The sequence below is a fragment of the Haliaeetus leucocephalus genome, unplaced genomic scaffold, assembly GCF_000737465.1.
Source record: "Haliaeetus leucocephalus isolate CR32 unplaced genomic scaffold, Haliaeetus_leucocephalus-4.0 Scaffold984, whole genome shotgun sequence".
Lineage (NCBI taxonomy): Eukaryota > Metazoa > Chordata > Aves > Accipitriformes > Accipitridae > Haliaeetus > Haliaeetus leucocephalus.
In genome coordinates this window covers 3,039,304-3,053,547 of record NW_010973420.1, presented here as the reverse complement: position 1 = coordinate 3,053,547, position 14,244 = coordinate 3,039,304, and the positions used below count along the sequence as shown (strand labels likewise).

Sequence of the window (14,244 nt, the reverse complement as noted above, 5' to 3'; positions counted from 1 at the left end):
CAGATTTTTTTTTACAGCAAGTCCAGAGTGGCTAGCTGACACCTTTTCTGTATATCCTAGCTTTTGAAAGAGAATGCTTTCTTAGCAAAATTTCGTGGTTAATAACCATCTTGTAAAATGTCTGCAAACTATTTTTTTTTAAACTTCCACTTTACTAGCTATCTTTCTACTCTTGTTTCAGTAGTGATTTACTCTTCTGGTTTTTAGCAGTGAAGTCTCAGCTTTTATAAGAATGTTAATTAGCAGTGGTCAGCCAACACATTGGTTACAAGAGGAGGTTACAAGGAAATTTAATATCAGGAACTGTGTGTGTATTTATATAGAATGACGTTTGGCATCTTCTGTTTGCATGTTTTTCCTGTGTGTCTGGCAGAATGGTTAAAAATTTATGGTTAGAAGAACGTACTACATGGGTCACAACTGAACAAGCAGCATAAAAAAAGTTTTTTGCGATCACCTTGTTATTAGGTGGACCTATGCTTGGAGGACTTTGGTTTTTGTATTACCTATATGTTGAATTGTTGAACTCTTTCTCCTTTAAAAAAAAAATTGAACTTCTTCAGTTGAAATAAAAAATAATTGCTTTGTTAGAGAAACACAACATTGAGAAGGGTGTTGCTGTTTATTTCATGTTATAGGTTAGCAGAATCATCAGTGGATCTTAATTTGAAATTGATGTGCTGGCGGTTGGTGCCTACTCTTGATTTGGAAAAAATTGTGTCTGCCAAGTGTCTGCTGCTAGGAGCTGGTACACTGGGTTGTAGTGTTGCAAGGACTTTGATGGTAAGTCCTGAGTTAATCTTAAAAAAAGTCTGCTGTTCCTTGTAAATTCTATATGATTTTTTTTTTTGTCCCAGTGGCTGCCATGGCACATAAGAGAAAAGTTGTATTCCTCTGTATTAAAGTACACATGATACATATTACTTGATATTATAAATTGCAGGGAAGAGGGAAGATCTGTAACCAATGGAAATAGCTTGAAGTTCTGCTAGTAGTAGAATAGTAGGTAGTAAGAGAACCTTAGCAGAATAGTAATTTTTTTTTTTTAATTTACATAGAAAAAGATTGAACAAGAAATTCTGGAACAAACTAATGAGCTAATAAGATCAAATTCACAGTGAAGCACTTGAAGTAAGTAACTGTGCTGATATTTGCTTTCAGGGATGTTTACCACATCCCACTTAATTCAGTAGGGCTGTGAGGGATTACTGTTAAATGATATATCTGGACAGACCAAATTTTCTGTTCTCTTATTTCAGTGCAAGTACAAGGTTGTTGCTGTGAATAGCTTCAAAAGCTTTTGTAGCTTGATCTTTCTAGAAAAACTGGACAAAACTCCTCTTGAGTTTCTGACATTACTCAAAAGTATATGGCTAAGCCTGTTGTACTTATCATTATTCAAATTACTTTCTTGTTTAGGGTTGGGGAGTCAGGAAGATTACATTTGTGGACAATGCAAAGATCTCTTACTCCAACCCAGTACGACAGCCACTGTATGAGTTTGAAGACTGTCTTAGTGGGGGGAAGCCAAAGGCACTTGCAGCAGCAGACAGGCTACAGAAAATCTTCCCAGGAGTGGTAAGATCAGTATTTAAAATGTGTTAATATGTTCCTTGGAAGAGAAGCAGCAACTTTAAGTATCCAGTCCAAGTTCTAGTAATTAAGCATTATTATGAGTGGGGAAAATATTACACAGGTGTTATGTTGGTTACTGAGAAATCTATAAGCATTTTACTTCAAGTACTCTGTACCTGTTAAACTTTATTGAGACAATAAATATTTGTAATAATGAAATATATTTGAGGATCATCTGAATCATCTTGTAGATCACTGATGGTGAAGTAAAATTTTTTCCTGTCTAGTACATCCTAAGGAACTTTAAGTAATGGCTGCTTTTAAGACTGTGCTTTCCCACTCTGCTCTTAAATGTGAGTTTAGACACATTAGTTGTCTATTATGGGAGCAGAAGGTCTTGAATGCATTAATAAATGTATTGTTGAGATTTCCTACCCAAAACTTCCAATCTTATTTAAGTTGATTTTCTACATTAGAGGAAAATAACTTAATTTTTAACTTCCAGAAAAGGGAAGTAGTTCATAGAAGCCTGGAAAAGATATCAGTGTTGGCCTTAGTCAAGTTGGTACTTGACTAAAGTACTCCTCTTTTGGGGAGCCTGGTGGTAATAACTTACTATCAAAATGAAGTAGTTGAAAGGGAACAAAAGACAAGAACAAATTTTTATGTTGGTTTAGAAGCTTTATGATGAGAGACCCACCAATGGCAGTGTTTATCATCTTTGACTCCAGAGATGTGCATCTGTCGTGGTTTAACCCCAGCCAGCAACCAGGCACCACGCAGCTGCTCGCTCACTCCACCTCCACCCAGTGGGATGGGGGAGAAAATTGGGAAAAGAACTAAAACTCGTGGGTTGAGATAAGCACAGTTTACTAGAACAGAAAGGAAGAAACTAATAATGATAATGATAACACTTATAAAATGACAACAGGAATAATAAAAGGATTGGAATATATAACTGAAGCACAGTGCAATTGCTTGCCACCCGCTGATCAACGCCCAGTTAGTGCCCAAGTGGCGATCCCCCCGCCCCCACTCCCCCCGGTTCCTATACTAGATGGGACGTCACATGGTATGGAATACCCTGTTGGCCACTTTGGGTCAGGTGCCCTGGCTGTGTCCTGTGCCAACTTCTCGTGTCCCTCCAGCTTTCTCGCTGGCTGGGCATGAGAAGCTGAAAAATCCTTGACTTTAGACTAAACACTACTTAGCAACAACTGAAAACATCAGTGTTATCAAATTCTTCTCCTACTGAATTCAAAACATAGCACTGTACCAGCTACTAGGAAGACAGTTAACTCTATCCCAGCTGAAACCAGGACAGCATCATATGAACATTATTCAGTGCATATGCTCAAACACACCTCATTTTCAATGCTGAAAAAAAGTAAATTTAAAGAAACCCTTACAAATATTTGCAGTTCTCAGCTTCAGTCTTAATTTGGGGGAAGAATTGATATGGCCTATAATTTCAGAATAGACATGCTCTCAGCTTGCTCTGTCATGAACAAAATTTTTTTTATACTCATTTGGCACATGATAGAAGTCATTCAACTGTTTATAGTTTTTGTTTTGGAATTGAGACTGTCTTAGAATTGGTAGCTGTGTTTACCAGAGCTCAGCTGGCAAACAGTATCTTAACCACTTAGTGTAGTAAGAATGAGTTATATACACTTACTATGCAATTCTGTATTTAAAATGCCACTGATTATGTTACTAGTCATAATATTATTAAGAGTTATGAACAGTGGAATATAGATTATGTTGTTGATGATCAGTGTTGTGAACAAACTTTACAGAAGATTGTTTCTAAACATTATTAGGTTCATTTAGTTTGACCCAAAGATTGCTCTGTGCTTTTGTTCTGGTTTTATCTGTGTTGGTCCTATTATTGTCATTATTTATGATATCAATATTGGTACTGAGTAGTAATTAAATGAATATTTGAACATCAAACAATGATCCCTAGTATGAAAAAATGCTAAACATTTCGCTTTCAGAACTTTGGATAAGTAAATCAGAAGAGACTCTCTGAAAGTTCCTAGAATTTTATTTAACCTTGCTGCACTGTAGTGTTACTGTTACTTGGTGATATTCACTTAGTTATAGAAATATTAGTTAGTAGAACAAGTACAGAAAAGAGAGCATCTGTGCGGTGTCACACAGAGAACCAACATGATGCTAACTAAGATTTGTGTCACATGATTTCTCGCTTTATAAACTTGAGAAAATGAAAACAGGAATATTAAGAAAGAATGAGTAGTTTAATTAGAAGGAATAAAAGCTGTTGTGGAATCCTGAATGATACAGTTTTGCATGTAGAGATAAAGATCGAAAGTTAGTGTTATGAGTTTTCTTGTTAGAAATAACCAAGAAAACAAAAGACCAGGCTGTACTATGGAATTTTGAGATTTTGAGGGGGCTTTAAAAAAAAAAAAAAAAAAAAAAGCTAAATATAATCTGGAGAGGAGCTTCCTGTAATAAGGGGGAACAAATAACAGTGCTTTAGTGAGCCTGTATCTATAAATATTAGGACATTTGGTGTACATAGGAAAAAAACAATTTTCCTGTTCAGTAATAGCAGATACAATGTGCAACCCATACTGCATGTAAGGAATTTTTCCTCTACCACATGCCGCAAATTTTCTGCATCTACCACTGTTTTCTTAGCACATTATCCCCATCAGTGTTACACATTCTCTATTGTTTCCTCGTGCCATGGATGGGTCACTTTTGATCAGCCTTTAGTGGGACTCAGACCTAGTTTCACAGCTTTGTGGCACAAATGAGGAGAAAGCAGTTGCAGAGATCCTGTGTACTCTTATGATAGAATGTTTCTAATATATTTTTCGGTCAAACTAATTTCTGCACTAGAATGGAGAAGAGGTATCATGTTTGACCATCAGTAAACGTACAGAGAAACAACATGCTAGCATTAGCAAGAATTAACAGAGCTTAACAGTAAAAACTCTGGTTCAAACAGTTAATATGCTGACAGCATGTCAGAGTGGTGAGGTTTAAGCAGCAGGCCAAGCACATGGACTAACAGAAAGTCTTTAATTAGCCTTGGTAAAGTCTTGGTGCTTTGGGATGGTTTGGACAGTGAAGCTACTGTAGCTGGAGATTTTGATAACCCAGCTGACTTTACCAGACTTCTCAAAATGGAGCTGTGTCTGTTACTGCAGACTGCACTGTTGCTTGATACCAAACCCCATATTTATCAGTATAAACGTCTTTGAATAAAAAGATTAGTTGTCCTGGATTTTGAGCCTCCTCCTCTCTCTCATACGGAAGGAGTAGCCAAAGCTGTCTCTTTCTGTTTGGAAACCAACAGAGTCCTTTCAAGCCTGCGGGAATCCAAGCAGTAGTGCTGGTTCTGAAAGCATTTCTGAAAATTAGTTTTTTCGTTTCACTTACAGTCTAATTTACTTTCTTTGATTTCAATGTGAGTAATATTTTGTACACAAAATGCAGTTTCTCCTGGTTGACTTTGAAATGCTTGACTGATCTATGTGAATTCTTTTTTATTTTTTTAATTTTACATCCTTTCTAGTTGGAAGAGTAACGACTTCATCATTGCAAATGAAATGAAGGAATGCTTTGGCAAGGAGCTTTGATTTGTTTCATTCCACTTCTAAAAGATTATCATTAGCTGTAGCTTAGAGTTTTATAATAAAAAAGAAGGGAGGACTCAGAAATAGCAGAGTTTACGGATTCACAGCCTTTCATTGCAAGTAGGTAATGCGCATAGTCATTCATATAACTGCTGTGGAATTTAACTTTATTGACTCTCTTACACAATCATTTTCTGAAGTATTCAGGCATGCAACTGCAGTGTATTCAGCATTTTATCATCCTTTATACTATACTGCATGGGGGGCCACTTCATGTAGGTATTTCCAATAGAACAATTTAATGATGGCAGCATCACATTTCTTAATTTTCTGTGTACTTACCCATGGCACACTTCTGGTCAGGTTTAATATATTTTGCACAGATAACTTCTAAGTGATCAGAGCCATGGTTTAACAAAAAATGCAATTAATAGAAATGAGAATAAAATGGAGAGAGAAGGTTATGGTAGCACCACAAATTGCAATATTTTGATGTCTGTTTGCTTTAAAAAAAAAAACCAAAGCAAAAGCACTGGACCCTCAAGCACAGCTTTGGTCAGCTGTCAAATGAAAGTGTTGAAAAGTGCATTATCTTTTATGATTTTGCACATGTCAACATACAGTCCCTTTTTTTAGTAAGTACATGATTCTGTACTTTATCAGATAGTAACTAAATATTATTTTGTTTTGGATAATTTGGAGGCATTTAAAATCTTTTGTTAGTATGAAGGTTCCAGTCTTAAAATCTAAGCCTTTTTGCGAACAGTCAAGCAAAATTCTTGTCATGTAGAGACTCCTTGAGATTTTGGAATTCTGTGGAATGAACAAGATCTGTGTTTGGGAATATATGCACATTTATTTCTCCTTAAAATAATATGCATGTGCCATCACAAGGTACCTTTTTAGCTCTCTTTGCCAGTGTTTGCCTGCAAAAGTGTACGTCGGTCACTTTTGCTAGTGACTGGTGTCTTTTTTTCAAGGGACAGTTATTCAAATAAAATTGAAGCTATTGAAACTGCTAGACTTGTGTGTATTCCTACAGCTACAGTCACTGGACAGAGTTTTTTTCTGAATTCTGGTAGGATTTTAGTATTTTACAAACCTTGTTACCATATTTCCATGCAGCTAGTGTTCAACTTTACTTGTTTACTTATTTTGGTTTTTTGAACAAAAATCGGCCTCCTAAGTCACCGACAGGGTCAGTTATGCTTATCTGATAAATCAGCACTTGTATGCAGTACAGGGGCTTGATGAGTTATGCATAAATACATTACTTATATACAGCATGGATTAAGTTTTGTGTTCCTGACACAGCTTTTTGGAGGACATAATGACAGTGCATGTAAAACCTCCTCCAGTAATTACCCAATGTCTGTGCTGGTGATGCAGAGCTGTCTTCACTGAGAAACAGTTACTGTTAACAGTATACTAGATCACTGTGGACTCTACATTTTTTCCCCTTGGAGGTGGGAGGCGGGGGGAAGAAGGGGGTGGGAGGGAAAGGTGCATCATTTGGTATGGTTAATCCAGGTATTACCCAAATTCATTTCCCCAAGCTGCTATATGTGTCTATTTCTTTCTGTCTTCAAGGATTCATGATGTTTAGAATGTATACTTCACCATTCTGGTTATTTGGCTCACCTGGATTTATGAGTTGTGCGTGCAATTGGCCTATACAAAAGCATGTTCCACCAACCTTCCTTTCCTCTCTTGTCATGTAATTTTATGTTTGGTTCATCTAGCTTTTAAATTTTGGCTTTTAAATTGTTAGTTGCTTACAGCACAGTGACAAGCATGAGACTTTGGCAAGGCCTATGCTTCTGTAACATATATGAAGGCTCCATTATTCTCTTAGAGCAGATGGCTGACAGATTGTGTTAATATATTTCCAAATGAGTGAGTTAATTGTTTGCATTGTATATGTATTGTGTATGTGCTTATTTGGCTCTTTAGCCATTTTCTGCTCCATATGCCTTGCCCAAATATGGAGCTGGAAGAGGCATATGTTTCTGCAATAGGACCAAGCTCTTTCAGCATCTGCATAGTGCAAGCCTCTAGACATCCATGCACTGGAGTAACAAGTCTCAGAAGTGATTTTCTTCTATATCAAGTTCACATATGGCTGGTCAAATTACATAAAAATCATTCGAGACTATTGTTCTTCTCATAAAGAATTTAAAACAAAGGAGAATGTGTGATACTTCACATCTGTCTTACTGTAATTGAATCAATATTCAATATCAGAATAAATGACATCCTATTAACATTGTGTGTGAAGTGGCTGCAAAGATAATCCAGGACAAAGGTTTTCTATAAGTTTAACAGCATGATCATAATCATATGTAAAATCTGCCTGCTTGCTTTTGTAGTGATGTTTGTAACCTCTGGGATTAGGAGCAGTTCAGCTGTCTTCTTTTAGTGATTTGCCAGACCTAATAAGACCTTCTGAGAGACTGGGCTTGTTAGTTCAGGTACCGAGCCACCTGATCGTGGTTGGTCTGCTCTCATGACCCAAACTAGTGAGTCTGCATTGAGCTGCTCTGTTCTGAATAAATATAGCAGCTGAGACTGCTATTCCCTCAGAAACTTTAACACTGTGCTTTAGTGCACAGCACTGATATACACAGAGATGTAAAGAATAAACTTGCCATTCTGCCAAACAGTAATTGAATTTGTACTCTACAGTTTTGTATTGAACTTTAGAATAATTCCATTCAGTGACAAGGTTATCTTTTTAATATCTTGTTTTCTGTCTGTCTCCATCTAGAGTTCAGAAGGCTATAACATGAGCATCCCTATGCCAGGCCACCCAGTGAATTTTTCTGAAGTAACAATGGCACAGGCTCGGAAGGATGTGGCTAAACTTGAAGAGCTGATTGATGCTCATGATGTTGTTTTCCTACTAATGGACACTAGAGAGAGTCGATGGCTTCCTGCTGTCATTGCAGCCAGCAAGAGGAAGGTATTGTACCATACCTTGCTGATATCCTTGTCACTGTATTTCAGCTCTTGCATATCAGCCAGCTATGTATACCTAAAAGAACTTCATGGGAAATTGAAATATTTGACCAATCTTTTGTGATTGTGCAGAAATTTTTTCTTTTTTTCTGTAGCCTCAAAGATTCTGTGTAAGACAGAAAGCAAATGTCGAAAAGAGGGCATAGAAACTTGTATCATAGAATGATGTAGGTTGAAAAAGACCTCTGGAGGTGATCTGGTCCAACTCCCTGTTCAAAATAGGGCCAACTTACAGCATGTTGCTTAGGCTGTTGTCTGGTCAGTATCTTTTGAGCATCTCCAAGGGTACATATTTCACAGTAATACTAAGAAATAATTTCATAGTAAGAGTATCATAATAAGGACTAAAGACATTACAGTAATGATTGACTGATAGGGGATGTCAGTTGTAGAAATTTATCTGAAACCACGTTTTCAAAATATATCTCAAAAGTGAAAAATTAGAAGCTGAATTCTGAACTTAAAGTATGCCAACACTTTTTTGGTTAAAAGTTAACTTTGGGTTTTTCCTCATTATCCTGAACACTTACTTCCCTTGCTATCATGATGTAGACTTTAGTAAAACAGTCTCAAGTAATCTTGATCTTTCTTAATTTATTTAAGAATTATGCAGTTTCATGTTTGCTCAGTTAAAATAGCACAAAATCAGAAAATGCAAGTATTAAGCTTTTAACATGTCAGCTTAACCACAGGGCACATCCTGTGTATTTTGTGGCATAAATGTAATGATGTCCATAGCAATTTGTTAAGTCATGAACTTAACATGAGAGTAAAAGAAAACATACATGTGACACAGCTGAGTCAATGTTGTTATGCGATCTTTGATTTTTGTATTTCCTCACTTCCGTGATTTTTCAGCTATGACAACTCTAGCTTCCTAATAGTTGTTAGTTGTTTGTGGTTTCTTTTGTTTGTGTTTATATTTATTTCCAAAAAAACTGGGCAGTAGAAAGGAGAGAGAATGCAGATTTGTGGTATTTGCAAACTAGTTTTGTCTTATAAATTCCAAGTATGTTCCCCTTTCTCCTGAAGTTTATGTTCATCTGAACTTAACTAAATTTCCTCTGTACCTGCATTGCAAGCAGATTTTTTCCAAATCAAAGAGTTCTCTCATTTTTTAAGCCAAGGTCTTAAATTATTTTATTTTCTTTCATTCTTTCCTTATTTAAAATAGATTTCTGATCCTGAGCAACAGGCTTGTATGTCTTTGTCGCTCACATGAACTTCCCTTTGCCAGTGAACTACACTGCCAGCGAAAAGATCAGTGTGTTCCTTTAGTGTGGACTTCACTGAAGTATAACTTCAGGTGTAACTGAGTGTATGTAACTTGATTACTTAATCAGTTCCTACTTTATCCTACTGTCTTTTCTGCAGTTTGCACCTGTGGTCTTTCAGCAATCTTTTAGCTGTTTAAAAACAGCACAGAAATGACATAAAAAGAGTAAGTTTGCAAAGCTGGGTATTGAAACTGGGAAGTGCCAGCTTACTCTTTCATATGTATGATGATTGGTAGTTGTAAGCAACATATGCAGTGCCCCCCCCCCGTCTGGTTCAGTCACGATAGCATTGTTTTAATGATTTCCAAAACTTTTACCCACACATTTGCTTAGCTAGCAGTCCCCCACTATATTTGCCTTACAGTATTCAAATCATCCTTTGAGGACAAATTTTGTAATTTCTTTGTGACAGCTCTCTGATATTCACTGGTATAGTGTGTCTGACTGCATCAGTTATTTGATTTTCATAAGATCACTTTGATGTAAGGAGATGGAATTCTCTGTCACTGAATAAGCACAGCACTGAAATCTCAAGGTGTCCAAACTGAAATGCTCGGTATCTGCTTTTCAATGTACTTCATGTTGATAAACATTTAATGAGAGCTCTACTTCAAATGTGAATTTGTATGACAACTGCAAATCTGAAGTACTGCTGCAGTTTGGACTCCAAAGTCTCAAAAGAGGCCCACAGAAAATGAAGAACATAGTGAGTCATAATCTGTGTAAAGTTCTCTATAAGGGGTACATGGGTAGAAGTAAGACTCGGTTTCCCCATGTAATCATTCAGTTACCTTGATGATCTTTGATATTCCTGGAGTCTTTCCTCCCAAAACAAGTATCTTAGACAAACGCAAAACTCAAATGTTAAATCCTTATGTCAGCTGTTAGTTCCCTGTTCCTGCTGAGCACTGGAACTTTTAAAATTTTGCTGGTTGGTTTTTTTTTTTTTTTAAACATGTGCCAGAAGATACACTTTTTCATAGTCTCTCTAACAAAAACAGATGATTTTTTAATTTTTTTTTTTTTTTATTAAGGGTCAATTGGTTAGATTCACATAGTTGCTGGACATTAAACCAAAGAGAGAGAAACAGTTTATTGCAGTGGGAAATGTTTAGCAGTATCATTAATTTCTGGTAAAACCAGCTGTGCCATGTTATTCATATTTTGCAAATGGGATACCATCTTCAGGTTTTACAGGTAGATGTAGTGAGAAGATGCAGTCTTTTAATTGTTTGCTGTAGACCTGGCTGTGCTACTACAGATTCAACAGCATGGTTCTACTTTAGGACTGAGGAAAGAATAAACCACAAGGTTGAAAGTGAATGTCCAGAAATTATTTGAAATACCAAGAATGATGATGAAGCTCACAAGCTTACTAGTTAAGTTGGCTAATTCTTGATGGCTTCCCTCAAAGTCCCTCTTTTAGATAATTCCTGGCTATAAGAATGAAAAATGACAAACTGCTGTACTAGAATTTCTATCTAAAATATCTGCATATGAAGCAGTATAATATCTTCTTTTATATTTTACTGGCTACAGTCATTATTGTATAATTGGTTTTGCTTTTTGCTGTATCTAAATCATTGCCTGTAAGTTTAGTAAAATATGCTAGTTTAAGTATCATTTTTTTGATATTACAGTCATAATATATATAGCTTCAGATTACTCCAAGCACTTGTCACAAACTGAAGAGAAAGGGGAAAATGATGATGGTGTAATTGTGTACCACAGCTGCTTGTGCTCCCCATGTGACTAAACAGATGCATATGAAGACCATAAGTAATCATTAATTGCTTTCCTCACTGAGCAGAAATTTTTTGGGGTAATAGACTTGCATTTCATTGCTTTGTCACACGGGAGTATTTAATGAGTTATATTTCAGACCACAGTGAACTGAAAAGACTACATAAGAATTTGAAATGACATGAAAACTTGTTATTGATGGCCACTGTTGTACTTAAATGTCACTTGGAATATTTCAGCACTTGGAGAATGTGAATATACAAAATATGCAGCAAACTTGAAAATAAATTCTGAGCTGGAACCAAAATAAGTTTTTTCCAATAACAATACTAATCACTGTATGAATATTGGGCCAAATTTGGATATATGGGTGTTAATTCATATCAGTGTGTAGCAGCTTCAGTAACTTTAGTGAGACATTGAATGTTAGTTGGTGTGAACCTAGCTTCAGATGTGAATTAGCACAACACATTTACGGAGTTCCTGTTTCTTTTTTTTTTTTGTTTGTTTTTTTGTCAGCAAGCCTGCATAGGTTTGTGTAACAGTTGAGAGGGAGTCATTAATTTGTATCAAATTTTCCTGAAAGACACACAAAAAGGTAATGGTTTGTGGATTTCTGAAATGGAATTTGGGGGGGGGGTGTGTTTGTTTTTTTTTTTTTTAAATGCTTGACAACTGGAATTTTGCACCTATTGGAAAGCCTGTTGTTTAGGTCTAGGGCGATAGATATGCAGTTAATAGGTTGTTTGTCCATCTGCAGCATGTGTGTGGGGGGGTTGACATTTACAGTGAACAAAACCTTGAGGCCTTTTTTTCTCCCTCTTCTTTTGGCTCCCTTAAAATCTGTTGTTCTCTCTTTATTCTTCACAGTTGGTCATCAATGCTGCATTGGGATTTGACACATTTGTTGTTATGAGACACGGACTAAAGAAACCAAAACAGCAAGAATCTGGTGATTCATGTTTCAACAATGCCTCTGGTTCTTCTGATCTTTTGGGATCATCACTCTTTTCAAATATCCCTGGCTATAAACTGGGTTGCTACTTCTGCAATGATGTTGTGGCACCAGGAGATGTGAGTAGAACCTTATGCAAATGAGGATTTTATATCTCTTTTGTAGTGACTTAAATTTTTATTTCCTTTAAATGGTGTTTCATAAAAGGATTTGTTTTCTCTTGATGTACACAGGATTAAGAAATAGCTCATCTTTTATTTGGAGGATCAAAGAAATTAATTGCACAAAACTAAAGATGTTTTGTGTAGTAGGGCAGCTAGTTACTTTTGAGTTACTTTTTTCTTTCCTTTAGAATTGTCTATTTTTGTAGTCCACCAGGGATCGGACATTGGATCAGCAGTGCACAGTCAGTCGGCCTGGATTAGCCATGGTAGCTGGAGCTCTTGCAGTGGAATTAATGGTTTCTGTTTTACAACATCCAGAAGGGTGAGTCATTTCTGGATTGGTGTTCAAAAGGTGTTCTCTGAGAAATAAGACTTATTTAATATAATCTTTTGGGAGGAGGAGGAGGAAGTACACATTAAGTAGGACAATTCTGTATGGTGTAATATTGCCTGTAAATTAATGTAATGTATAGGTCATATCTACTGTATTAGTGTAATTTAACAGTGTTTAAGAGAGAACTGATTCATCAGATCTTAAGTTTTTATCTTGGAAATTGGCAGTTTTCTCTCTTTCTGAGTTTAAAAGTAGAAAAGTACTGAGAATATTTCAAAAGAAGAAAGTATTCCTGATAGTGGATCTTGGCAGTCCTTTGCTCAAGAGAGTGTTTGAGTGTAATGAGGAGCTATCATAAGTGTGTATGTTACATGCAGGGCTTCAAGATAAGCCAAGTATTGTAAAATCTTAGTTAAAATTAAGTGGGTTTGATACAGAAATTAGTCTGAAATTCTGCAACTTGAAATTTAGGCTTGTTTCATGTTTTTAAAATCTGTGAAAGAAAAAGTGAGTTAGGAATTGGACATGAGTATGTTACAAGTCTCTGTGACTGATTCTGAAAAATGGTTTTTATATTCCCATGCTGAATCTTAGTTACTATGAAACAGACTTTCCGGATATGTTCCTTTCCAGACTCTAAACTGTAAGCTGTAACAAAATGTCTTGAAGCTTGCTGGAAATTTTGACTGTTGAGTATGTCATCTTGTTCTAATTTTCCTTCTTGGATTTTTGGCAGTGGTTATGCTGTGGCCAGCAGTAGTGACGATAGAATGAATGAGCCGCCTACTTCTCTTGGACTTGTTCCTCATCAGGTAAATAATTTGTGAGTAAATGCTGTTGTTTAAAAGCTGGGAACTGATATAAGGCAAACATCACAGACCGCCTCCTTAACAAGAACATACTGTATGCTGATTCCATTCCCGGAAGGACTGACTCTCCATGTTTGTTAAAAAAGAATATATATTAAAAAAAAAAATAAATCCATCACACAGGGCAAAGTAGTTGTGTTCCTGGCATTGTGTCTGTCCTACTTGTGGACACACAATTCCTGCTACCTACTTAGCAAGAATTTGTTTGGAGCAGGCAGTATATGAATAAGGCAACCTCTGACTTTTCTGTTCCCTATCAGAGCTGACAATATGAGCATCTCAAAATTTTTAAATCCCTTCCGAGTTCGAAAAAAAAATTCAAATCCAGCAAACACACAATTAGTATAGTTCTCCAAAATATTAATGTATTTCTGGTGCAACACGGTAGTCTTCATTCTTTTACTCAACCCAAACTCTACTTAGAAATGTGTTAAGGATACTGTTTTTCAAACTGCTGGATGGACTTGTTTTTGTTATATTGATACAGTCCTTCAAAAAACTGCCTGCTGATTGTATCCCCATAATCATGTCTCCTGTGATATTATCATTGGGGATTAAAAGTGTTCTGTGTCTCTTTCTTTATGTTGCTATCTGGGTGACTGTTTGGATCCTTCCGTTGTATAAATCAATCATTTATTTGTTTCCAAGTGGTATTTTTAGATTCTATTGATATTAAATTTTTTTGTGCTAAGAAT

General features: G+C 36.2%; 1 protein-coding gene across 9 annotated transcripts in view; it reads left to right on the top strand.

Annotated features, from left to right (window-relative positions):
- Positions 1 to 14,244, top strand: part of ATG7 (autophagy related 7) — a 122,334-nt gene that overhangs the window by 15,957 nt on the left and 92,133 nt on the right. For all 9 annotated transcript variants that reach the window (XR_775432.1, XR_775431.1, XR_775430.1 and 6 more), the window contains 6 exons: positions 639 to 783; positions 1,420 to 1,578; positions 7,957 to 8,151; positions 12,098 to 12,301; positions 12,553 to 12,668; positions 13,417 to 13,492. Coding sequence is in view for 5 of the 9 variants with exons in the window: in XM_010584450.1 (XP_010582752.1) it covers positions 639 to 783; positions 1,420 to 1,578; positions 7,957 to 8,151; positions 12,098 to 12,301; positions 12,553 to 12,668; positions 13,417 to 13,492 (895 nt within the window). In the remaining 4 variants the exon portion in view is untranslated. The remainder of the gene's footprint in view (positions 1 to 638; positions 784 to 1,419; positions 1,579 to 7,956; positions 8,152 to 12,097; positions 12,302 to 12,552; positions 12,669 to 13,416; positions 13,493 to 14,244) is intronic.